At 45.2% G+C, this 24,422-nt stretch overlaps 1 protein-coding gene across 1 annotated transcript in view; it reads right to left on the minus strand.

Moving 5' to 3' along the window:
• Positions 1-24,422, minus strand: part of LOC109917571 (E3 ubiquitin-protein ligase TTC3-like) — a 110,379-nt gene that overhangs the window by 21,367 nt on the left and 64,590 nt on the right. Inside the window, exons 19-29 of the mRNA XM_048615338.1 lie at positions 23,515-23,820; positions 20,366-21,055; positions 12,893-13,086; positions 10,320-10,379; positions 8,736-8,792; positions 7,851-7,915; positions 6,523-6,574; positions 5,042-5,152; positions 2,554-2,693; positions 2,269-2,337; positions 998-1,094 (exon numbers count right to left, since the gene is read on the minus strand). Coding sequence (XP_048471295.1) covers positions 998-1,094; positions 2,269-2,337; positions 2,554-2,693; positions 5,042-5,152; positions 6,523-6,574; positions 7,851-7,915; positions 8,736-8,792; positions 10,320-10,379; positions 12,893-13,086; positions 20,366-21,055; positions 23,515-23,820 — 1,841 coding nt within the window. The remainder of the gene's footprint in view (positions 1-997; positions 1,095-2,268; positions 2,338-2,553; positions 2,694-5,041; positions 5,153-6,522; positions 6,575-7,850; positions 7,916-8,735; positions 8,793-10,319; positions 10,380-12,892; positions 13,087-20,365; positions 21,056-23,514; positions 23,821-24,422) is intronic.

The raw sequence follows: 24,422 nt of genomic DNA on the forward strand, positions 1-24,422 counted from the left end.
CTCACTGAGCTTGGGGATTTATCCTGAGTCACTTCTCACTCCCAGAACGATCTTTGTTTTATTTGTTGGTATAACGAGAGTGGCACCGACTGGGCCAGCATTTACTGTCCTTCCCTAACTGCCCTTTCAAAGGTGGGGGTGAGCCGCCTTCTTGAACCACTGCACTGCTCTTAAGGAAGGGAGTTGCAGGATTTTGCCCCAGCGACAGCGAAGAAACGGCGATACATTTCCAAGTCAGGATGGTATGTGGTTTAGAAGGGAACTGGCAGCAGGTGGCGTTCTCATGTATCTGTTGCCCTTATCCTACAGGTGGCAGTGGTTGCACATTTGGAACGTGCTGTCCAAGGAGAGTTGCTGCTCTGTGTCTTGCGCATATTTAGTGCACTGTTGCCACTCTACGTTGCTGGTGGACAGAGTGAATGTTTAAGGGGATGGATCGAGAGGGTGCAGGGGGCTGATCAGGTATCCTGCACACCAGGTCTGGGTGGCTCAGTATTACGGTGTATTTTTTCAACTGATTCAATGAAGGGATCACCCAAGGTCAGATTTCAAAACTGATACAACAGGGGCATCTCCTTGGTTTTGCTGCCAACATTACCCATTACTGAGTACAAGGATTAGAGGAGGGAGCTAAGGAAACATTTTCTCCACCCCCAGACACTGCCTAAAAGGATTGCAGCAGCAAAAATTCTTGATTCATTTAAAAAGAAGTGTCTGGATGTGCACCTCCAGGGCAGATCTACAGACCAAATGCTGGACAGTGGGATTAGGCTTCGGGGGAGGGGGGGTGGTTTAAGGTGTCACAAACTGGCCTCTTTCTGTGCCACAAATTTTCTATGATTCTACTAATAGAGGAAAGAAGAAGTGAAGCCGCCTGTGGTTCTGGACATACAAAACTCAAAAACAGCAATTTGCATAGTAGACAGAATACAGGAAGAGTAAAAGCAAATACTTCACCAAAGTTAACCACATTGACTAAGTCACGATAAAGAATCACCTCCGCAGCCATTGCTCTTCTCATGGCCTCGATAAATTCATCTTTGCTTTTTGCCGACTGCCTCTCCAACCGAATCCTTTCCTGTGCCCACTGTTCTCTGCACAAACAGCATCGTAACATTTATTAACTACAGTTCAGTTCTACTCACACAGCAACCGGACTTAAAATTAGCATCATGCTCGAATTCATTTGCAAACAGGCTGCATTTGTGAAACAGCTCCCACTTTTGGTCCAACATGTCACTTGCATGTAAAATCTTTAACTGGAGACAACTTTGATAGAGACGTGCGAGAGAGAGAGAACGCGCGCGAGAGAGAGAGAAAGAGCGCGCAAGAGAGAGAGAGCGCAAGAGAGCGAGCGCACCAGCAGGGTCTGGTCAGACAGCTATAAATCAGACAGCAGTGGAAGGTACAGAGATACAAACACACAGAGCACTGCAAGGAAGGAAAGACTTGCAGTGGTTTCTGAGCATTTTTCATAACCTTACGATAAGCAAAACTGCTTTACAGCCTATGAAGTACGCTTCATATGGGGGGGGGGGGGGGAGCAGTGATAACATCACTGGACGAGTACGTCAGAACCCTAGGCTGATGTTCTGGGGACATGAGTTGGAATCTCACCAAGATCCCTGATGGTGTAATTTGAATTCAGTAAAAATCTGCAGTCTGATGGCAACCGTGTTGATTGTCTTAAAAATCCATCTGTATCACTAACTCTCTTTCGGGAAGAAAATCTGCCATCGTAACGTGGGCTCATCTGCATGCGACTCCAGGCTCACAGCAACAACGATGAGATTTAACAATTGGGGTTGAACAATAAATGTTCACATAGCCAGCAACACCCACAGCCCATGGACAAAAAAAAATTCTATGGTTTACAGTGACCTCAATACAAGATACAAACCTCTCCTTAGTGTCTCTGGGGCTGGGGATGTCTGCACAAACACTATAAAGGGCTGCTGGCTTAGCTATCTTCCCCTTTTTGCCCCTCTTCTCAGTGTCTAGTATCTCCAGTCTTCCGCAAGGTTCACTCATTCTCTTCAGTACTGTAGCACTCAATTTATACCTATGCTTTACTGAATACAGCTCTCTAGTGTGGTGCCTAGGATCTCTCTACACATTCCTCGTCTCTGCAATCTGATCTGTTCTTCTGAACCTCCCTGCTGATGTTAAGTAGCATCACCTGGTACATCACCATCATCATTTACATGTTCCATTGCTATACAGAAAAGACTGTCGTCACTGTTGTGATGGAGGCAAGTTGGCACTCACTGTTCTCGTTGGAAATGGTCCTTCTGGTTTTCCAGCTCTTGCTGTTGTGCCTGTATCTGTTTCTCAGACCTAGGCAAAGTGAAAAAAAAAAAAAAAAAAAAAAAAAAAAAAATTCTATTTATACCTCTGGCCGCTTCCCAAATTCTAAAAGGCCAAATTAAGCCAAGAACACAGTCACTTGGACAGTTTGAGAGTGTGGTATCGAGCTTTGCATACTACAGATGCCTATAACTGCAGCCTGGGTACTCAATGCATAGGGAGGGTGAGGAGGTTAACCCTTCTTACTTCTTGATCATTTCCTCTTTGCTCTGGAGTGCATCTTGAAGACTTTTTATTTGGTTCTGAAGAGCTTTCTTATCGTTTTGTTGCATTTTCTGCTCGTTCTCCATTTCCTGTTTCAGCCTCTGAAGCTCTGCTGTTTGATGCTGAAAGAACACAAGTACCCAATAGTTCATGACTGATCTCAGACTGACACAGCAGTTGAACCTCCAATTCTCTCCCTCCTCCCCTTTTCTTACCACACAGAGACAAGTTGCAATCCTTTTCTTTACAGCTAGGTGGCTGACCACCACCCTGGGTCTTCATTCAAAGGAATGTCTCTTGTTCTGGCTCAGTTGGTAGTATTCTCATCTCTAAATCATTAGGTTCTGTGTTTGAGTCCCATTTAGTGCTTAAGCACAAAAAAGATCAAACCGACACACCAGTGTGCTACTGAGGCAGTGCTGCACTTCCTGAAGCACCCTCCTTTTTAAGATTAGGCCAGTGTTTCCCAAACCATTCCCCACTGTGACCCATTTCGAGGTTTGAAATTTGTCGCCACTTCTCAGTGAAAACTGAGAAATTGGGTTGACATAAGGGTGGGGGAAGATGCTGAGAGAGTGGGGGCCTGTTCGAGCAGGAATAACAGTAAAGGCAAAATCACCATAGCCCCAGAGGGCCATCGGGCTGCTCTCTCCTCAGAGAGAGAGCAAGCGAGAGAGAGCAACACATCTGGTGGTGGGTTATCCTGAGGGTAACCACAAGGGAAGAGGTTGAGAAGGAGAATCCTTCACGGTAATGTCAGCCAGTGAGGGAATGGAACCCATTCCTTTGGCATCACGCTGCATCACAAACTAGCCATCCAGCCAACTGAGCTAACCAACCCACTTCAGGCAGGGGTTCGGCAGCTTTAACTCAGTCGGAATTCCACATCAGCCATTGCTGCCTCAGATTCACATTCCCAAAGCTTCAGTTCATGGCCCCCCACTTTGGAAAGTGCTGGACTAGTTATTAAACTGACATCACATTTACTACCGTTCCAAATGACTACCTATCTATTTATGAGCAGAGATCATTTCTCCTCGACTATCTGTACGGAACTCTGATAACTTTGAAAATTTCAATCATATCTCCTCTCCAAGGAAAGCATTCCCAACCTCTCCAATCTTTCCACATAACTGAAGATTCTTATCCCTGGAATTTTTGGGAAGATTATCTCAGAGTACAACAGGACTTTAATCAGATGGGCCGATGAGTGGCAGATGGAGTTTAATTTAGATAAACGTGAGGTACTGCATTTCAGTAGGGCAAATCAGAGCAAGACTATTAATGATAGGGTGCTGGAGAGTGCTGCTGAACAAAAAGACCTAGGGGTGTGTGGGTGCATAGTTTCTTGAAAGTGGAGTCACAGGTGGACAGGATGGTGAAGGAGCGCATGCCTTCATTAGTTAGTTCATTGAGAAAAGGAGTTGGGATGTTGTGTCGCAGCTGCACAGGACATTGGTTAGGCCACTTCTGGAACACTGGGGTCAATTCTGGTCACCCTGCTACAGGAAAGGTGTTGTGAAACTTGAAAGCGTTCAGGAAAAGATTTACAAGGATGTCGCTGGCGTTGGAGGGTTTGAGCTATAGGGAGAGGCTGAATAGGCTGGGGCTATATTCCCTGGAGCATCACAGGCTGAGGGGTGACCTTATATAGATTTATAAGGTCATGAGGGGCATGGATAGGTGAATAGCCAAGATCTTTTCTCAAGTTAGGGAAGTCTTAAAACTAGGGGGCATATTTTTAAAGGTTAGAAGGGAAAGATTTAAAAGGAACCTGAGGGGCACCTTTTTCACGTAGAGGGTGGTGCAAGTATGGAATGAGCTGCCAGAGGAAGTGATGGAGGCTGGTACAATTACAACATTTATAAGGCATCTGGATGGGTTTGTGAAAAGGAAGGGTTTAAAGGGATTTGGACCAAATGCTGGAAAATGGGACTAGATTAATTTAGGATATCTGGTCAGCACAGACAGTTGGACTGAAGGGTCTGTTTCCATGCTGTAAAACTCCATGACTCTAGATCTGGAACAAATCTGGCAGTGGAGGTCAATTGAAAGTTCCAAAGAAGATATTATAGCTTATATTCCACAAGAGTATAAAAAGATATGGAAGCAAAGTGGGTAAAGTGAAGTTAAAATGTCGACCATTCAATCAAATTAAATAGCTGAAGAGGCTCAAGGAGTTGAATGGTTCAGTCCCATTCTCAAATTTCTATTTATATATCATCTTTCAAAACCTCAGTCTGCCCTGTTGCAACCCCCTAAGTGTGTGAATGAGTTGCATTAGAGGAACAATGCAGCCAAACTGCGTACAGCAAGATCCCACAAACAGCAACGCGATAATGACCAGACAGTCTGCTCACAAGTGACGTGCGTCAAGACAAATATTGGCCCACAAAGGAAACATGTCCTATACACAGTGCGCCTCGTCTGCAGTAATGTGGACGGTGGCTCCCTTTTCCCCAGCACTGACCTTGTAACTGTCTTGTGTCTTTGCCTGCCGTTTCACCAGCTGCTCATACTGTGCAGTCTTCTCTTCACACAGCAGCTTCCACCTTCGCACTGCGGCCTCCAACTCTGCAAACTAATAAAGCACATTAATTACATTCCTATCCCCAACCCATCAACCAGGCCAAGCCTCAGCAAGTTTACACAGTGAGGGGCTGAGCCATTTGTTGGGGCGGTTTCGTCTTTTAAAAAAAAAAGCGCTGGGAGAACCGATGTCAGCATAGTTGCTAGTAGGTGACTGCAATGAACCTCACTTTCCTTGTAATATGGAGGGTTCTGTGTTTCTCCACCTGATTGCTAATGACAGACTGCAGCACTGAACTGGGGCTGTCCTGTGATATACCTTGTCCCATCAAACCATGGAAAAAGGTTCCTAATACAAGGATCCCGGAGTCTGAAAGAACAAAATTAATGTCCTTGCTCAAAGTGCGTGGATCTTCAGAATTAGCCAATCCAGAGTTGATAGGTATGTAAAAGATAGAGAACAAGAGATTTTACTTTGGCCCTAAGTGAGCCAAAGGATATGGGGAGTTAGGTATTAAAGTAGGTTAGCCATGACTATATTGCATGGAATAACAAACAAATGGCCCCCAACTCTCACATTCTCGTGAGATGATGGGATTTTATCCCAGGAAGATCTTTTGCAAAGAGGAAGGGGAAAAAAATTCACAATATCAACTCAAAGGGAAAAAAAATGCAAGATTTATACTGCATGAGAGGAGAGCGCTGACTGGCTAGCAAGTTACCTCAGATTATTGGAGGTGTTGCCATGGAGAAGACACCGGTCTGTGATGACTGGCAGTTAACTGCCACACTGTAAATTTTAAATCAGGCAGGTTGACAGACTTTTTCCAAATGCTGCCCTGAGGAGTAAACCAGTGCATGGCTTTCACTTATTTTAAAGAGGTGAAGAAAAGTTCTCTCCTGCTTTCTTTCTCTCACCACCTTCTTGCTCTAGGTCCTAATTTGTGCTAGGTACAGTTTCATGGATGATCTCCAGGACCCACATCCAATACACATTTCCCAGTGGGAGCCCCCCTCCCCCAATGATCTGGAGTGGGAGCTTCAGCCGTGTTTGGGGTGAGTAATCCCTTTTGTGGGTTGCAATAGTTTCTGGCTAGGAAGGCAAGCACTTCACCAATCAGCAGGGCTGGTCTGACTTCGTTTGTCCACAAATTTGGAACAGACAGGAATGTTCCCCATCAATTTGCCCAAGTTTATAAAAATCTGATTTCTCACCTCTCCCAAGAGTTCACATAGTTTCAGATGGGGCTGGGGGTGGTGTATATCGCAATTACTTGTGCAGGAGAAGTTGGACGAAACAAAGTATTTTCCTCCACTTTATATTCAGAGACAGCACTTTAGGAGGCTATTCAGCCCTTCATGCCTGTTCCAACTCCTCACCTCAGCTATCAATCAATCCCACTCCCCCAACCTCATTCCTACCTCATTCTTCTCCCGGATTTCCTGCTGCGATATGTGGGAAATGTCCTCCTCCCTGTCACGGAACACAAGACACTTTCAGTGTTCAACCTCTGTCCTATTTTATGACAGAGATGGTAAATAGAAACAGCATAGCAGCACCGTTACTGCACTAAACACCCACAAGACTGGGCTACGATTAGAGACATGGTGGTGGTGGCAGGGAGGGATTCTAATCCTATTTAAAGTTGGAAGGGATTTGAACTCGGTCCCATGAGGTGAAATCTCACTAATGCAGCTGGGAATGTTAAATGCAGTTAACTGATAAAATATATAATGGGAAGCAAGGATCAGTTCTGGTAGTTGTGAAATACTGGATTGTTGCAGGCACCGATCTGTTCATAAATGACCTTTAGGAAAGGACCGTCCTTACTCAGTCTGGCCTACACGTGACTCCAGACCCATAAGAACGTGGTTGGCTTTAATCTCCCTCTGAAGTGGCAGCCTCTCAGTTGCGTTCAAGAACACAGGTCCTCAAGGGCAACTGGGGATGTGAAATAAATGCCAGCTTAGCCAGCGATGCCCACATCCTGTGGATTAATACAAGTGAAAAAGGGAACAACAAAGAGGAGTCAGTCCATGAGGAGTCAGACTCAGTTGTGGGTCACTTAGTGCTAGACATACGGGTAGCACAGTGGCTCAGTGGTTAGCACTGCTGCCTCACAGCGCCAGGGATCCAGGTTCAATTCTGCCCTCGGGCGACTGTCTGTGTGGAGTTTGCGCATTCGGTTTCCTCCCACAGTCCAAAGATGTGAAGGTTAGGTGGATTCGCCATGCTAAGTTGTCCCATAGTGTCCAGGAATGTGTAGGTTAGGAGGATTAGCCATAGTAAATGTGGGGTTACGGGGATAGAGTAAGTAGGGGTGACACGGGTGGCTCAGTGGTTAGCACTGCTGCCTCACAGCGCCAGGAACCTGGGTTCGATACCAGCCTTAGGCGACTGTCTGTGTGGAATTTGCACATTTCCCCCCGTATCTGCGTGGGTTTCCCCCCCACCCCCGAGTGCTCCAGTTTCCTCCCACAGTCCAAAAATGTGCAGGCTAGGTGGATTGGCTGTACTAAAATTGCCCACAGTGCCCAGGGATGTTTAGGTTAGGTGGGTTAGACATGGGAAAATTCAGGGTTCGGGGTTCGGGGAATGGGTGGGATGCTCTTTGGAGGGGTGGTGTGGACTTGTTGGGCCAAATGGCCTGTTTCCACAGTTTAGGGATTCTATGATCGTTACAGAGATTCACATTGAAACCATAACTTAATCTTTGCTGTGGCTGCCCATCTCACCACAGTTAGTCTACCTGTCCTCATCCGCAGTGCTCTCCACGTCCTTCTCACTGATGTTTTCAACGTGATGGATGGGCTTCTGGTAAAGAAACCGTGTGGGGGAAAGGAAAAAGGTATTTTACTTTTTTTAAAAACAATAATTTGAAAGCATAAAGGTGCAGTGAGGCAGAGCTCCCTCTGATGGCCAAGTGAGTAACTGCATAGCCCGATACCCTTTTTAAGTATTAACTCAGCTCCGTAGAATGCTATTCCTGCCCAGGATCCGCTTCTTTCACTCATTCACGGGACACGGGCATCACTGGCTGGGACAGCATTCATTGCTCATCCCTAATTGCCCCGACAAGGTGGTGGTGAACTACCTTCTTGAACTGCTGCAGCCCATGTGGTGGAGGTACAGGGCTGTTAGGGAGGGAGTTCCAGGGTTTTGACCCAGTGTAGGGAGCTTCAACTGACCTCAGCGCCTGCAGGCCAAGAGGGAGGAGCAGACAACCCTAGAGCCTCTGCTCCTTGAATGTGCGTCACCTCCCTCCATCGCTGGCCACGTCTGCTGAGGCTCTGTGCTGTGGAACACCCTCCCTGAAACGCTACTCTCCTTCCTTCAAACTCGCCTCTATAACCTAGGTTTCAATCACCTTGCCGTGCTATCTCCCCAACACAGTGATGTTTTACTCTACACTGCAACACTGTTACAGCTTGCCCACTGCATTCACTGTTTGAAGTTGCTTGCATGAACAGAGAGTATTGACAGCATTGAGTCCCCTCCCCAATTGTGGCCTGACAACATACAACGACCACCCCCCCAACACACACCACCTCCACACACACACACACACACACACACACACACACACACACACAGAAGACAAGGGAAGAAGGTGAGGAAAATAACTTGAAAGTACCTTCCTCCCTTTGGTTTTCTTCTTCTTTTTCCTCCGGCTGACTTTCTGGGGGTCGTTCTGCAATTCAAAATTGAATTTTTATGTAAAGGTTAAGACTCCGTCCAACAAAAAAATGGGCAAAACATAGCTGGAGCCGGGTTGGTGGGGAGACCGAGTGCTATAATAAGCAATGAAAGGACCATTGCCTGTGATGCTGATGTCTTCAAGGATTCAATTTTCAGCCCCTACTGGGGTAGGGATCAGAGTCAGGTGAGGGTTAAGGATGGCAATGCTGGCCTGGTGCACCAAGTGCCCAGTTCCATGAGCCTTCAAACCTTTGACCAGAAGCGTCAGCAGTCCATGCAAGCCCAGAGACAGTCCCTGGTTGCCTGGCAGCACCTACCGTCAGGCGTTCCGTCGAGGGCTTTCGCCATCCAGATCCCAGGGGTGGTGTCGTCTCAAAAACAACTTTTAATGTGAACTCTACAGGGGAAGAAAAAGAGGGAGTGGCAGCACCATTTTGAAGGCCCCTCTCCCTCTCTTACCCTTTGCTGCTGGAAGCTGGAAAGGCTGTCTTGTGCCCAGAGTCTGCCTGCCATTGTTCTTAAATTGGAAGATGACAGGCAGGCCGCTGGGTGCTAATTAGCTGTTGCGGTGAAAATCACAAAGAGTAACCTTTCCCCACACATTTGGTGGGGGCGATCAAAAACCCGTAGGGATAATCCTGCCCCACATCAACGTTGCCTGAGGCAACAGATGAAAGGGAGAAGAGGCTTTGGAAGAAGAGTCAGACTGGACTCGAAAGGATAACTCTGTTCCTCTCTCCATACATGCTGCCAGACGTGCAGAGTTTCTCCAGCATTTGCTTTTTTTCATTTCGGATCTTCAGCATCTGCAGTATTTTGTTTCTGTCTGTGTGAAACAGCACAGTTTCAGGTCTGCCACTTCACTTGGTTACCCTGCCTTGCACGAAGGGGCAGGAGATGGACACGTGTTGGGAAGAGAAGGTAGCAAGAGTGGGGGCAGGCAGGACAGGACAATAGCCTTTCTCATGAAATGAATGATATCTGGACTTCAAGGGTTAAGTTATGAGGCAACATTATTAGGCCTGTTTTCTCTAGAATTTAGGAAGGTTCAGGGGTGATCTGATCAAAACTTCCAACATATTCACAGGAAAAGACCAGTTAGATAAAGGTAAACTATTTGTACTGTTTGGGGATTCTAGAACTAGGGAGCATAGTCTGAGAATTAGGGTCAGACTTCTTGGGAGAGATGTTAGGAAGCACTTTTACACACAATGGGTTGGGAGATATTTAGATCTCTCTTCCACAAACAATAGTGGATGATAGATCGGTTGTTAATATTACATCTGAGATCAATAAATTTTTGTTAAACAATGAAGGGATGTGGGCCAAAGGCAGGTATACGCAGTAAGGCCACAGATCAGCCATTGAATGGCGGAACAGGATCGAGGGGTTGAATGGCCTCCTCCTATTCCTATGTTCACAGACAGGAAAGACAACTGGATAGGGCCTGCCCAAGATCCATTCCCAACAATCCCAAAGAGCTGCCATGACACAAGGAGTACAGGATCGAGTAACTCACCGAACAGTGTGACTCCGATGGCCTTGAACTTCCCTCCACTTTTGATGAGGTTGAGACTTCCTAGGAGATTGAGAGAATAAGTGAGCTGTCTCGATGACTCAGCAAGTTAATCCCATGTTCTCCTGGTTAACACAGGGGAGTCCTGGAGACTTCCAGGGTAAATTTGGATCAGGGATGGACAAGACTTGGGAGCTTAATGTTCCAGGGCATAGATGTTATAGGAAGGATAGAAAGCGGGGTGGGGGGCAAGAAAGGATGGGGGTTGGCGTTTTTGATTAAGGAGACTATTCCAGCTGTACTTAGGGATGATATGCCTGGGAGTACGTCCAGGGAAGTTACTCGGGTGGAACTGAGAAATAAGAAAAGGAATGATCACCTTATTGGGATTGTACTATAGATCCTCCAATGGTCAGCAGGAAATTGAGAAGCAAATTTGTAAGGAGATCTCAGTTATCTGTAAAAATAATAGGATGGTTTTGGTAGTGGATTTTAACTTTCTAAACATAGACAGGGACTACCATAGTGTTAAGGGCTTGGATGGTGAGGAATTTGTGAAGTGTGTACAAAAACATTTTCCGACTCAGTTTGTGGATGTACCTACTAGAGAAGGAGCAAAACTTGATCTTCTCTTGGGAAATAAGGCAGGGCAGGTGACTGATGTGTCAGTGGGGAGCACTTTGGGGCCAGTGATCATAATTCTATTAGTTTTAAAATAGTGATGGAAAAAAATAGACTGGATCTAAAACTTAAAGTTATAAATTGCAAGAAGGGCAATATTGACAGTATTAGGCAAGAACTTTCAAAGGTTGATTGGGGTGGATATTTGCAGGTAAAAGGATGTCTAGAAAAGGAAGCCTTCAAAAGTGAGATATCAAGAGTCCAGAGACAGAGTGTTCCTGTTAGGGTGAAGGACAAGGCTGGTAGGTGTAAGGAATGCTGGATGACTACAGAAATTGAGGTTTTGGTCAAGAAAAAGAAGAAAGCATATATCAGGTACAGACAGCAAGGATCAAGTGAATCTCTAGAAGAGTATAAAGGCAGTAGCAGTAAAGTACTTTAAGGAGGAAATCAGGAGGGCATAAAGGGGACATGAGATAGCTATGGCAAATAGGCTTAAGGAGAATCCAAAGGGATTCTACAAGTGCATTAAGGACAAAAGGGTAACTAGGAACAGAATAGGGCCCGTTAAAGATCAGCAAGGCCACTTATGTGTGGAACCACAGGAGATGGGGGAGATACTAAATGAATATTTTGCATCAGTGTTTACTGTGGAGAAGGTTATGTAAGATATAGAAAATGGGGAAATAAATAGCAACATCCTGAAAATTGCCCATATTACAGAGGTGGTGGTGCTGGACATCTTAAAACGCATAAAGGTGGATAAATCACCGGGACATGATCAGGTGTACCCTAGAAGTCTGTGGGAAGCTAGGGAAGTGATTGTTGAACCCCTTCCTGAGATATTTGTATTGTTGATAGCCACAGGTGAGGTGTTGGAAGACTGGAGGTTGGCTAACGCTATTTAAGAAAGGTGGTAAGGAAAAGCCAGGGAAATATATACTGCTGAGCCTGACATCGGTGGTGGGCAAGTTGTTGGAAGGGATCCTGAGGGACAGGATTTATGTGTACTTGGAAAGGCAAGGGCTGATTAGGGACAGTCAACATGGCTTTGTGTGTGGGAAATTGTATCTCTAACTTAATTGAATTTTTTGAAGAAGTAATGCAGGGGACTGATGAAGGCAGAGCAGTGGATGTGATCTATATGGACTTCAGTAAGGCCTGTGTTGAGCAGTGTGCCACAAGGATCAGTGCTGGGTCCAGTGCTTTTTGTCATTTATATAAATGATTTGGATGTGAACATAGGAGGATTGGTTAGTAAGTTTGCAGGTGACACTAAAATTGGAGGTGTAGTGGAAGGTTACCTCAGAGTATAACAGGAGCTTGATCAGATGGGTACGTGGGCCGAGGAGTGGCACTTGGAGTTTAATTCAGGTAAATGTGAGGTGCTGCATTTTGGAAAGGCAAATCAGGACAGGACTTATACACTTAATGGTAAGGTCCTGGGGAGTATTGCTGAACAAATAGAACTTAGAGTACAAATTCATAATTCCTTGAAAGCGGAGTTACGGGTAAATAGGATAGTGAAGTCAGCATTTGGTATGCTTGCCTTTATTGGTCGGTACATTGAGTATAGGAGTTGGGACATCATGTTGCCGCTGTATAGGTCACTGGTTTTTAGAGAACCAAGTGCATTTTTATAACCAGTGGTTACACGGTCACCATTACACCAGACTTTTTTTTTGAAATAAGTAAATTCGAATTTCACCATCTGCTATGGTGGCAGTTGAACCCATGTTTTCTGAACATGTGGCAGTAAGAACTGCCAATGCTGGAGTCAGAGATAACATCGGAGGCTGGTGCTGCCTGGCCTGCTGTGTTCCTCCAGCTCCACACTGTTATCCTCTGAACATGACTCAGGTTCCAGGTTACTAGGCCAGTGACATTACCACATTCTTACACCACCACGTCCCGTTTTAGAAACCCTTCAATCAGGCCCAAAATACTCCACCTACTTCTTCGGTCATATCTTGCTCAGGTCCACTCGGAAGATCTCGCCCAGTGCCCGGTTCCTTGGCCGTTTCCTGTTGGTTCTTCTTGTTGTGGGTGGACATGTCATTCAGCTGCTTGAGATTTTCCTTCGCAGCTGGCAGAGACTCTGTCTTTCTCTCGCCCGTTTTCACAACCTCCGTGGGTTTAGCCCCCATTTCTGCAATATTTTTTTAAAAAAACAGCATTAAAGGAATCGTCTTGTCTGGGGCTTTGCGATTAGTCCCAGCCCCTCCTGTTAAATTGGGACGGAGGAGTCAGTTTTAGGAAAAGGAAGCTTGGAAATACCAGAATGACACAATGGATCAGTCAGCATCCAGGAAGAAAGGACAGCGCAGATCGATAAATACATGAGCACCTTTACAGGGTTGACCAAAATCCACAGGACAAAACACTGGGAGAGTGTGGAAAACAGGGAATTGCTTGGGGTGTATAGATTCCATTGCGAGAGTTACTGAAGTCAATCAGCTGTCTCTTTCTGGCAAAAGTAGGTGAGAAATGGTGGATGATGTACATGGATTAGCTCAGTGAGACAACGAAAAAGGCAGAAAAAGATACACAGGAATAAGAGAAACTGCAACTGCAGAAAATCTGAAATCAAAATACAAATCAGGATTACTGGTATGTTAGGAACAAAAACAGAAGTTGGTGGAAAAGCTCAGCAGGTCTGGCAGCATCTGTGAAGAAAAGATCAGAATTAATGTTTCGGCTCCAGTTCTCCAGAACTTTTATTGAATGGTATGTTAGTTTTATTGTTAATAAGCACAAATGAAGGGCATTGTTTTATTAGGAACTCACGGAGGGAGACTACGGCACCAGCACTCATTTTGTTGTTTTTTTGAAGTTCATTTCAGTGTGTTTTTAGGGCTCCCACAGCCACTAGGCTGGTGTGTGTGTGATCAGTCCCTATAATCTAATTTCAATTAAAAATCTGAGGTTTGCTTTTGGGGATTTTCCCTCATTACATTGCACCTAGAAGTGGCGGTCAACTATTCATTTTGCTTACAGGAACGAAAATAATAGTTACTGGAAAAGCTCAGCAGATCTGGTAGCATCTGTGAAGAAAAATCAGAGTTAACGTTTCGGGGCTGGTCACCCTTCTGTTCTGAGGACCCAAAATGTTAACTCTGATTTTTTTTCTTCACAGTTGCTGCCAGACCTGCTGAGCTTTTCCAGCAACATCTGTTTTTGTTCTTGATTTACAGCATCCGCAGTTCTTTCCGTTTTTGTTTACTTTGCTTAACTTGCTTTGAATGGATTTTATCAAAATAGTATAAAGGAGGCTGAAAATTCCTATTTCACTTTTTTTGAGGCACCTGCTTTTAAATCTTTGTTCAGCCCCAAGCTACTGATCTTTGGGAAACGGTTAAGTTGGGGGACAATCTTGGGAGTGTGTCCATGGCCTGGCCAAGGTGGTGATAAATAGGTCCTGGCAGTAGGCTGTGGAGAGAGTACTAAGACATTATTACCTGCCTCTGTAGTTACGTCAGTGCCCGGGCGTGTCTGGAGAGAGTGTGCACTGTCCATGGATACACTCAGGCTGTCCATAACCTGTGGGTACTGCAGGGGCTAGCATGTGTAATCTGCTACCACAACCCGATTTTAATTAAAACTTGTCAGCTTCCTTTTGGGATTTGCTTTTGTTAGTGCTCTTTTTAACGGACTGTCACTTCCTTATTTAGTTTCAATTGGTTTCATCAAAAAAAAATACAAAAGAGATACTGGACAAAAGATTGTAGTCAGCTTCTTGCGGTTAGTATCCACATCTGTCACATGTTCAATTCCCCAACAGCAGCAAGTGTCTGTTACAGTGCCCTTTAAGCCAGTTTAACTTGGCACAATTTGGTTTAATTCGGGTTTCATTGTTTTAATTGATTTATTAAAAGATTGTATCCAGAGGTGCGTAATTCTGAACAGGTTGATTAGAAAACATCTGACTTAGCAGGAACCTGCTCATGGATTCTGTTGATGGGCAGAGACTGTTGCCCTGGTGCTGCCACACAGTTTGGGCAGACCAAGAAACTCACTCTTTCTTACTGCCTACCAGAGGGGCATTGGAAATAGTTATAGATTCATAATCAACCTGTGTGGCCACATAATAACACAGCTTCATAGATCCTGAGGGGTTCTTGAACCTGGAGCTTTTGAAGCAGAAGTGGGCACGGCTACCACTGCACTAATTAATAGTCAGAAGAGAGACAGAAAAGGGAGAGAGACAAAGACAGAGAGACAGAGAGAGAGAGAGAGAGAGAGAGAGAGAGAGAGAGAGAGAGAGAGACAGAGGCAGAGAGAGAGAACAGAGAGCAACAGAGGAAGAGACAGAGAGAGATACAGAGAGACAGACAGAGAAACAGACCGAGAGAGAGAGAGACAGACAGACACACAGTAAGAGATAGAGACAGATACACACACAAGACTCCTCCTCGAACCTGAGTGATAGCCTGACAAAGACCAACAAGGGGAAACCTGTCATGAATCAATGAGAGTCACAATAAGACAGGAGTACAGTCTGATCTTATATACAGGAAACAAACTAAAAAGAGAGACTGAAGAAAAATTTTTAAATATACAATAGTGAAATGCCTCTTCAAAGAGAGGAGAGAATTCTACACAGTTCACTGGGAATTGCAATAATTCTGATTGCATCTCAGAAAGGAGCTTGTTCTGCAGAAGGGAACAAGCACAAAGATGGCCTGTGACTCCTGCCTGTAATTAAAATGAAAATGCCTGTTTTTATATAGAAATTTGCATAACCACCAGAAGTCCCATTGTGCTCTCACAGCCAATGAAATATTTTTAAAGTGTAGCCACTGTTACAATACAGGAAAACTTAGCAGCTAATGTGTGCACAGCAAGCTCCCACACAAACAAAGTGATAATGACCAGGCCAACAGTTTCTGATCAGGCGGACTGAAAGATTAATATTGGCATTATCACTGGGGATAACTCCTGTACTCTTCTTTGATACAGTGACCTCATCTTCTTTCCACAACCATCCAAAGAGGCAGACAAGAGATTTGGTTTAATGTCTCAGCTGGAATATGGTGCCTCTGACAGAGCACTGCTCCTTCAGCCTTGTTTTCAAGCCTTTGAATGGAACATGAACCCAGAACCTTATGACTCAGAGAAGAACGTATTACCAGATGAGCTTCGGCTGACCCTGAGGCTTCCAAATATTTTGAAAATTTGTGTATATAAAAAGGTCCAAACCTACAGGTTTGAGACAGGTGTGAATCCTTTGTCTATGGGAAAGAAGGTATTGCAGGATGTATAGCTTCAGGATGCTCCCCTTTCCTTTTGGGAACAACAGTCTGGATCAAAGTGCTAAAGGGGAGGCCTGTCCTCATTCGGTGTCTTGATTAATCTCAATCTTTACCTCAATGCCCTCCTTCCCCTCCAGGACTTGTCTTGCTTCATACTGGGGCTGACATACAGCATATATTACCCTCCATGCCTCACAGCAGAGCACAGTTCGGGAGGAGGAATCCCAGATTATTTATTTCACTGTATGGCCATTCGGCCTACTAGTCCATGATGGTGTTTATGCTCCACTCCAGCTTCTTCCCACCTTTCTAACTCTATCATCGTCACGCTCTAATCTTTTCTCCCTCACATACTTATCTTGCTTCTCCTTGAATATGTCAATGATATTTGCTTCAGCCACTTCCTGCTGTGGTGATTTCCACATTCTCACCATCCTTTTTCTTGGTGACTATCTCATATCAATGGCCACTAGATATGCTCTTCTCCTTGACAGAAACAATTTGTTCTTCTGTTTCCTCATGACTGATGCTAATATCTCCTCTCTGCTTTTAACTGTTTAAACATTTACTTGAGCTATTAAGGACCCAATCTCCTAAACTTCTGATGCAAAGATGGATTTTCCCCGTGATCAGAGGGCTCTCTCCCATCAAATCTCAGCTGTCCGGCTCAATCCCAAACTGGGATTACAGTTAGTCAATGGCAAGCCGTGATGTCAGTCACTAAGGTCCAAAGCTGAGGAATTCCCTCTCTAAAATGGGAATGGAGGGTTTGAGGTAAGAAAGTAGATTGGAAAGACTGGGATAAGTGTGGAGTTGGAGGAACACAGCAGGCCAGGCAGCATCAGAGGAGCAGGAAAGCCGACGTTTTGGGTCGGGAACCTTTTTCAGAAAGACTGGGACTTTTTTCACAGGAGAGTAGGAGGTTGAGTGGTGACCTTATTGAGCTTTATAAAATCATGGGGGGGCACAGATAAGGTGAACGACATGGGTCTTTTCCCTAAGGTGGGGGTCTTCAAAACTAGGGGGCATTGTTTAAAGAGAGAGGAAAAAGATTTAAAAAAGGCACGAGGAGCAATTTGTTTTTAAACACACAGTGGTTTGTGTGTGAAATGAACTTCCAGAGAAAGTGGTGGATCCAGGTACAGTCATAACATTTAAAAGACATTTCGTTGAGTTCACGAATAGGAAAGGTTTGGAAGGATATGAGCCAAGCGCAGGGGGATGGAACAAGTTTAGGAACATGGTCAGCGTGGATTGGTTTAACTAAAGAGTGTGTTTCTGTGCTGTATGACTCCATGACTCAAAAGCTTTCCACTTCTCTCTTCCCTCCTTTAAAAGGCTGCTTAAAACCGGCCTTACCAGCCTAGCCTTTGATTGTACATGCTAATGTTGCCTTAAAACAGCTTCCATGCTATATGACTCTAAATCAAGAAGAGGTGGTGGCCACTCGGCCCCTTGAAACTGAGTAAGCTCACACTCGATCTGATCATTCCACATTTCCACCTACCCTCAATAACCTCTGTTCATTAAGAAACTATCTATCCCTGCCTTAAAAATATTCAAAGGCTCTACTCCCACCATTTTTTGACAAGGAAAGTTTGAAAACCACAAGACTCTCTACAAAATAAAAATTCTCATCTTAGTCTGAAATAGTCAGGCTCTTATTTTGTAACAGTAAACCACCGCCCCCCCACCCCCGTTCGAGAAAAGTAACTCTTAGTTGTAGAATTATACACGTCTTCGCGTCAAATTCGGTTTGATTAGCACCGTGGGATATTTTACCTGATTAAAAGCACTACACAAATAGAAACTGCTGTTGTCATCAGGCCCAGCCCTTCAAAAATCAACTCTTCGAGACACCCCAGGTTTTCTTTGTTTAAAACTGACCCATGCTGCACTTACCTTCCTAAAATAAGGATCATTAAGTTCCTAACAGGGGGATTGCATAACGTCAGAAACAATACACGACAACCCGAGAGACTACGCAAAGAATTTCAGCGATAGCACAAGACAGCTGGCTAATTTCATCAAATTAAAAGTTTGGAAGTGGTCAAGTACATTTTTTCTTAAAAATTGAACAATGTAATGCTCCCGCAGTATTGCTTTGGAGGGTCAAGCTCAGAATCAGAGCCTGAAACTGTTCTTATGGGGTGTGAAGCCACGGTGCTCAGATTACAAAATGAAAATCGGCAACAGAAAGACACCCTAAACAAGGACTAATTTAAAACAAAAGGAATATAAAATCTCTTTGCTAACTAAAGTGTAGGTTTGAATATAAAGAGGTGTGCAAAAACTTGACAGACGGAACGTAATGTGAGAAAATGTGAGGTTATGCACTTTTGCAGGAAGAATAGAGAAGCTTATTATTATTTAATACAGAAAGGTGCAGATCAGAGGAATTTGGCAGCCCCTGAATCACAAAAAGCTGGCATCGTAGTTCAGCAGGTCATAGGGAAGACAGATGGAATGGTGACCTTTACTTCAAAAAGGGAATGACATATAAAAGTAGGAAGGTAAGACTATATAAGGAGGTAGTCAGACCCCAGCTGGAATACTGTGAACAGTTTCAGGCCCCTTATCTAAGGAAAGATAGACTGGCATTGGAGGCAGTCTACAGAAGGTTCACTTATCTGATCTAAAGTATGAAGTTCCTGTCTTATAAGGAGATGTTAGGCCTGTACTCATTGGAATACAAAAGAATGAGAGGTGACCTTATTGAAATATGAAAAATTTTCAGGGGACTTAGTTTATTAATTCACTCATGGGATGTGGGCATCTCTGGCCAGGCCAGAATTTATTGCCCATCCCTAAATCCCCAGAGGGCAGTTAAGAGTCAACCACATTGCTGTGGGTCTAAAGTCACCTGGAGGTCAGACCAGGTAAGGATGGCAGATATCCCTCCTTAAAAGGGCTTTAGTGAACCAGATGGGTAATTTCCGACAATCGACAAAGGTTTCATGGTCACCAACAGACCCTTAATTCCAGACTCTTTTTATCAAATTCAAATTCCACCATCTGCTACAGTGAGATTTGAACCCAGGTACCCAGAACATTAGCTGGTCTCTGGATTAATAGTCTAGTCTCCCCTTACTCATCAGGATAGATACAGGAGGGCTGTTTCCCCTTTGTGGGAGGGTCTAGGATCAGAGCCATCATCTCAGAGTAAAAAGCTCTGAATTTAAAACAGAGATGAGGAATTTCTCCTATCAGACGCTATCGCAGAGGATTGCTGAGGTCATTAAATATATTCGAGGCCAAGACAGATTTTTAATCAGTACAGGATTCAAGTGTTATCGGGAAAAGGCAGGAAAAGTGGAGTTGAAGGTTGCTGAGACTATTGAGTAGAAGAGTTGGGACGTCACACTGCAATTGTACAGGATGTTGCTGAGGCCACTTTTGGAGTACTGTGTACAGTTCTGGTCACGCTACTACAGGAAGGATATTATTGAATTGGAGAGGGTTCGGAAAAGATTTACAAGGATGTTATCGGGACTGGAGGGTTTGAGATATAGGGAGAGGCTGGAACAATTTTCACTGGAGTTCAAAACCAGGGGGTATAGGTTTAAGGTGAGAGGAGAAAGATTTAAGAGACCTGAGGGGCAACTTTTTCCACACAGAGGATAATTCGCATATGTAACGAACTGCCAGGGGAAGTGGTGGGTGCAGATACAGTTAGAGTATTTAAAACATGAATAGGAAAGGGATTATGGGACTAGTTTTGTTTGGGAAACTTGGTTGGCCTGGACCAGTTGGACCAAAGGGTCTGCTTCTTTTCCGTACGACTCTATGACCCTGTTATCAGATCAGCCACGATCTCATTCAATGTTCTGAGGAAGGGTCACCGGACCCGAAACGTTAACTCTGTTTTCTCCTTCACTGATGCTGCCAAACCTGCTGAGCTTTTCCAGCAACTTTGTTTTTGATCTCATTCAATGGGCCCGCTCTGCTCCTACATTTAAGGACCCTGTTGGGTATTCACACTTTTCAGGGGACTTAGTTTATTAATTCACTCATGGGATGTGGGCATCTCTGGCCAGGCCAGAACTTCCTCTTCCCTCCACACCGTCCCGTGGTTCCGTGCCGTGAGAGACAGCGACACAATCACAAACTCCGTGGCTCTGCGTCCGCTAGACAAACCCAGGGGCACGGAAAGGCGAAGGGAGGTGGGGTCCTTACGCAAGTGGTTTCTCATGGCGGCCATGTACTGCCCAATCATGTCGGAGCACTGCCTGCCCATGAGTTCCGCTATCTGCTCGTGGTCCCTCCACAGTAAGTAGCCGGGAGTGAACATAATGTCCTCGATCTCCTCGCGGTCTTTGCCGAGCCGGCACAGCGACTGTTTGGCCTCGTTCCACATGGACAGGAACTCCGCCTCGGGCACCCCCATGTAGCCGTCTCGGGTGACGAGCCGTCTCCGTAGGTACAGGAGGCGCAGCAGGCTGCCGGACTTGGAGGTGTCGTCGGGTGCGGGCTCCACCTTCCAGCCTTTCCGCGGCTGCGGGAAAGATTTGATGTGCATCATCAGAAAGACGATGAGCGTGACGTCGTACTTCTGAAACTCCAGCAGCGACGACTTGGGCGGGTACAGCAAGGCCCAGTCCGAGTGGGACAGGAAGTTGGTCTGGAACTCCCGGAAGTGACGGTGCAGCTCCGGCTTCTTCAGTTTCATCATTTCCGCCTGCAGCTCGCTGACCGGCACCCGCTCGGCGAAAACCTTCTGTGCCGCCCGCGTCCCCTCCAGGATGACCAGGTACATCAGGCGGAAGAAGTTACAGTATGAGTTCCGCTCATCAGCTGGCAGGTCCTCGCGTCTTCGGTGCCTCTTAATCGGCATGTACCTTTTAAAACGAGGTATGTAGCCGTCGCCTGGAGAGAACAGGAGAGAACGGCAACTGTGATTATGGACTCGGCACCAATAGTAGCTCAGGCTGCATATTGAATGAGGCCACTCGTTCCATTATGCCCCCTTTGACAGTGTTATCCAAACGACTGGAGTGCAGCAACAGGGACGTCTTGCTGCACCTGTACAGGCTATTGGTGAGACCAGTGCGCAGTTTTGGTCTCGTTATCAGAGGAATTGTGTTCCACCTACTGAGGGAGTGCAAAGGTGGTTGACCCAACTAATCCCTGGGATGACAGCGGGAGGCAATGGCCTTGAGATATCATCACTGGATTGTTAATCCAGAGACCCAGGTAATGCTCTGGGGACAAGAAGGGTCTAGGCCCGAAACGTCAGCCTCTCTACTCCTATGATGCTGCTTGGCCTGCTGTGTTCATCCAGCCCTGCACCTTGTTGTCTCTTTGCTGGAAAAGCTCGGCAGGTCTGGCAGCATCTGCGGAGGAGAAAACAGAGTTAACGTTTTGGGTCCAGTGACCCTTCCTTAGAACTGGGGAAGTTCTGAGGAAGGGTCACCAGACCCAAAACGTTAATTCTGACTTTTTTTCTTCACAGATGCTGCCAGACCTGCTGAGCTTTTCCAGCAACGTCTGTTTTTGTTCCTGATTTACAGCATCCGCAGTTCTTTTGGTTTTAATGCTCTGGGGACCTGGGTTCAAAACCCGCCACAGCAGATGGTGAAATTTGAAATCAATTTTAAAAAAAAATCTGGAATTAAGAGTCTAACGATGACTACAAATCCAATATCAGTTGTCAGGAAAAAGCCATCTCATTGACGAATTAAAAACCAAAAGAACTACAGATGATGGAAATCAGGAACAAAAACAGACATTGCTGGAAAAGCTCAGTAGGTCTGGCAGCATCTGAAGAAAAAAAGTCAGAATTAACGTTTTGGGTCCGGTGACCTTTCCTTAGAACTGGGGAAGTTCTGAGGAAGGGTCACCAGACCCAAAACGTTAATTATGACTTTTTTTCTTCACAGATGCTGCCAGACCTGCTGAGCTTTTCCAGCAATGTCTGTTTTTGTTCCATCTGGTTCACTAACGTCGTTTAGGGAGGGAAACTGCCATCCTTATCTGGTCTGGTCTAGATGTGACTCCAGACCCAGAGCAATGTGGTTGACTCTTAGCTGCCCCCTGAACAATCAGGAATGGCCAATAATGCCCTCATCCCATAAATGAATTAAAACACAAAAAAAACCCAGGATTGACATATGAAGAGAGTCTGGGTGAGTTAGGACTATATTCAATAAAGCTTAGAAGAATGAGTGGTCTGACAGGATAAGATGGGTTGATGCTGGAAGGATGCTCCTCCTGACTGGAGAGTCCCGAATCAGGGGTCACAGCCTAAGAACAAGACAAAGATGTGGAGGTATTTCTTCACCCAGACAGTGGTGAGCCTGTGGAATTCTCTGCCACAGGAAACTATTGAGGCCAGAGCACTAAAGACTTTCAAGAAAGATACAGATATAGTTCTTCAGACTAAGTGGATCAAAGGACATGGGAAGAAAGTAGGAACAGGTTACTCAGTTGGATAATCAGCCTTAATCATGTTGAATGGCACAGCAGGCTCAAGGGACCAAATGGTCTATTCCTGTTTACATACGCCAACATGAGGAAAGACTTTTTCTTTTGTGATTAGGAGGTAAAATTTACTGCAAAATTTACCCAAAATGCGGTGGAAGAAGATTCAGTTGTGGCCGTGAATCAGGAAATGGACCACCATTTGAGGACATTGAGTATAGGAGTTGGGAGGTCATGTCGTGGCTGGGTTCAGAAAAAAATTTACAAGGATGTTGCCTGGGTTGGAGGACTTTTGAGCTATAGGGAGAGGCTGAATAGACTGGGGCTATTTACCCTGGAGTGTCAGAGGCTGAGGGGTAACCTTATAGAGGTTTATAAAATCATGAGGGGCATGGATAGTGTAAATAGAGAAGGTCTTTTTCCCCAGGGTAAGGGAGTGCATAGGTTCAAAGTGAGAGGGGTAAAATTTAAAAGGGACCTAAGGGGCAATCTTTTCATGCAGAGGGTTGTGTGTGTATGGAATAAAAAACCAGAGGAAGTGTTGGAGGCTGTACAATTATAACATTTAAAAGGCACCTGGGTGGATACATGAATAGGAAGAGTTTAGAGGGATATGGACCAAATGCTGGCAAATGGGACCAGATTTATTTAGATTATCTAGTCGGCATAAAAGATTTGGACGGAAGGGTCGGTTTCCATGTTGTACAACTCTATGATTCTATGAAAAGGAAATATTTACACTACGAAGTGGAAGCGGTACTCGGGAGTCAGTCTTGCAGAGGGCCAGTTTGAACTCGATGGGCTGAATGGCCTCTTTCAATGCTGTAACCTTCACGTTAACCCCACCGCCCTGTCCTTTACCCTTCCCCTGCCCCCCGCCGCGCTATTCTCACACTGCTACTTACGCAGCTTTTCAAATTCCTGCTGGAACTCATCCAAATATTTTTTCAGTATCGGGAAAGATCCTCGCTCTTCTTCTAAAAGGAAGACAAACTCAGCTTTCTCCGCCGCCGACTTCATGTAGACTATGACCTCCAACAGCCGCTGACCCCTATGCATGGGTGCAGTCTTCATTAACAGATCATTCTCCACATCAGTCAGAATATTTCGAGTCTGCAGACTGTAAATAAGATCTCTTAAAGGGAGGCCACTCAACGGCTCCGCCAAGACTTCCAAGTACAGGTACAGGAAACTGTCAGCACAGCTGTTCCCTTTAAATGAAAACAAAGTCAATAGCAATTAGCATTTACATGGACAGTTAGTGTTAAACCCTGGACTTCTGCCTAATTTGATACCATAAAAACAGAGTCAACATTTCCCCTTGTGTCACTCTATGGCCTGACTTGGAGCCCTGTAACCTAAAGATTCAGAGAATCCTTTAGTACAGAAGAGGCCCTTTGGCCCATCAAGTCGGTACACAAAAATACACTGCTACCTACAATAGTCCCACTTTCCAACACGAGTCTTGAATGGTAATGGCACCTCAAGTGCACATCCAAGTCCTTTTTTAAATGTTGTGAGGTTTGCTCCTTCCTTCCTGTCCTGAAGGCGTTGACTCTTACTTGAGTACAGTTCCATCCGAGCCAGGCTCACTTGGAACAGGCCGCGTTGTTCTCATTGTGAGAGAGTCAGACATGGAAACTTTTACTTGGAGGTGAAGCTGGTACTTCCGCAGAGACTCCAAACAAAGCAACCTGAAGAAGCATCTCCTAAAGCTTCTGAAATAGTAAGAACTGCCGATGCTAGACTCTGAGTTAACACAGTGTGGAGCTGGAGGAACACAGCAGGCCAGGCAGCATCAGAGGAGCAGGTG

This window comes from Rhincodon typus, chromosome 32 (assembly GCF_021869965.1).
Source record: "Rhincodon typus isolate 14 chromosome 32, sRhiTyp1.1, whole genome shotgun sequence".
NCBI lineage: Eukaryota > Metazoa > Chordata > Chondrichthyes > Orectolobiformes > Rhincodontidae > Rhincodon > Rhincodon typus.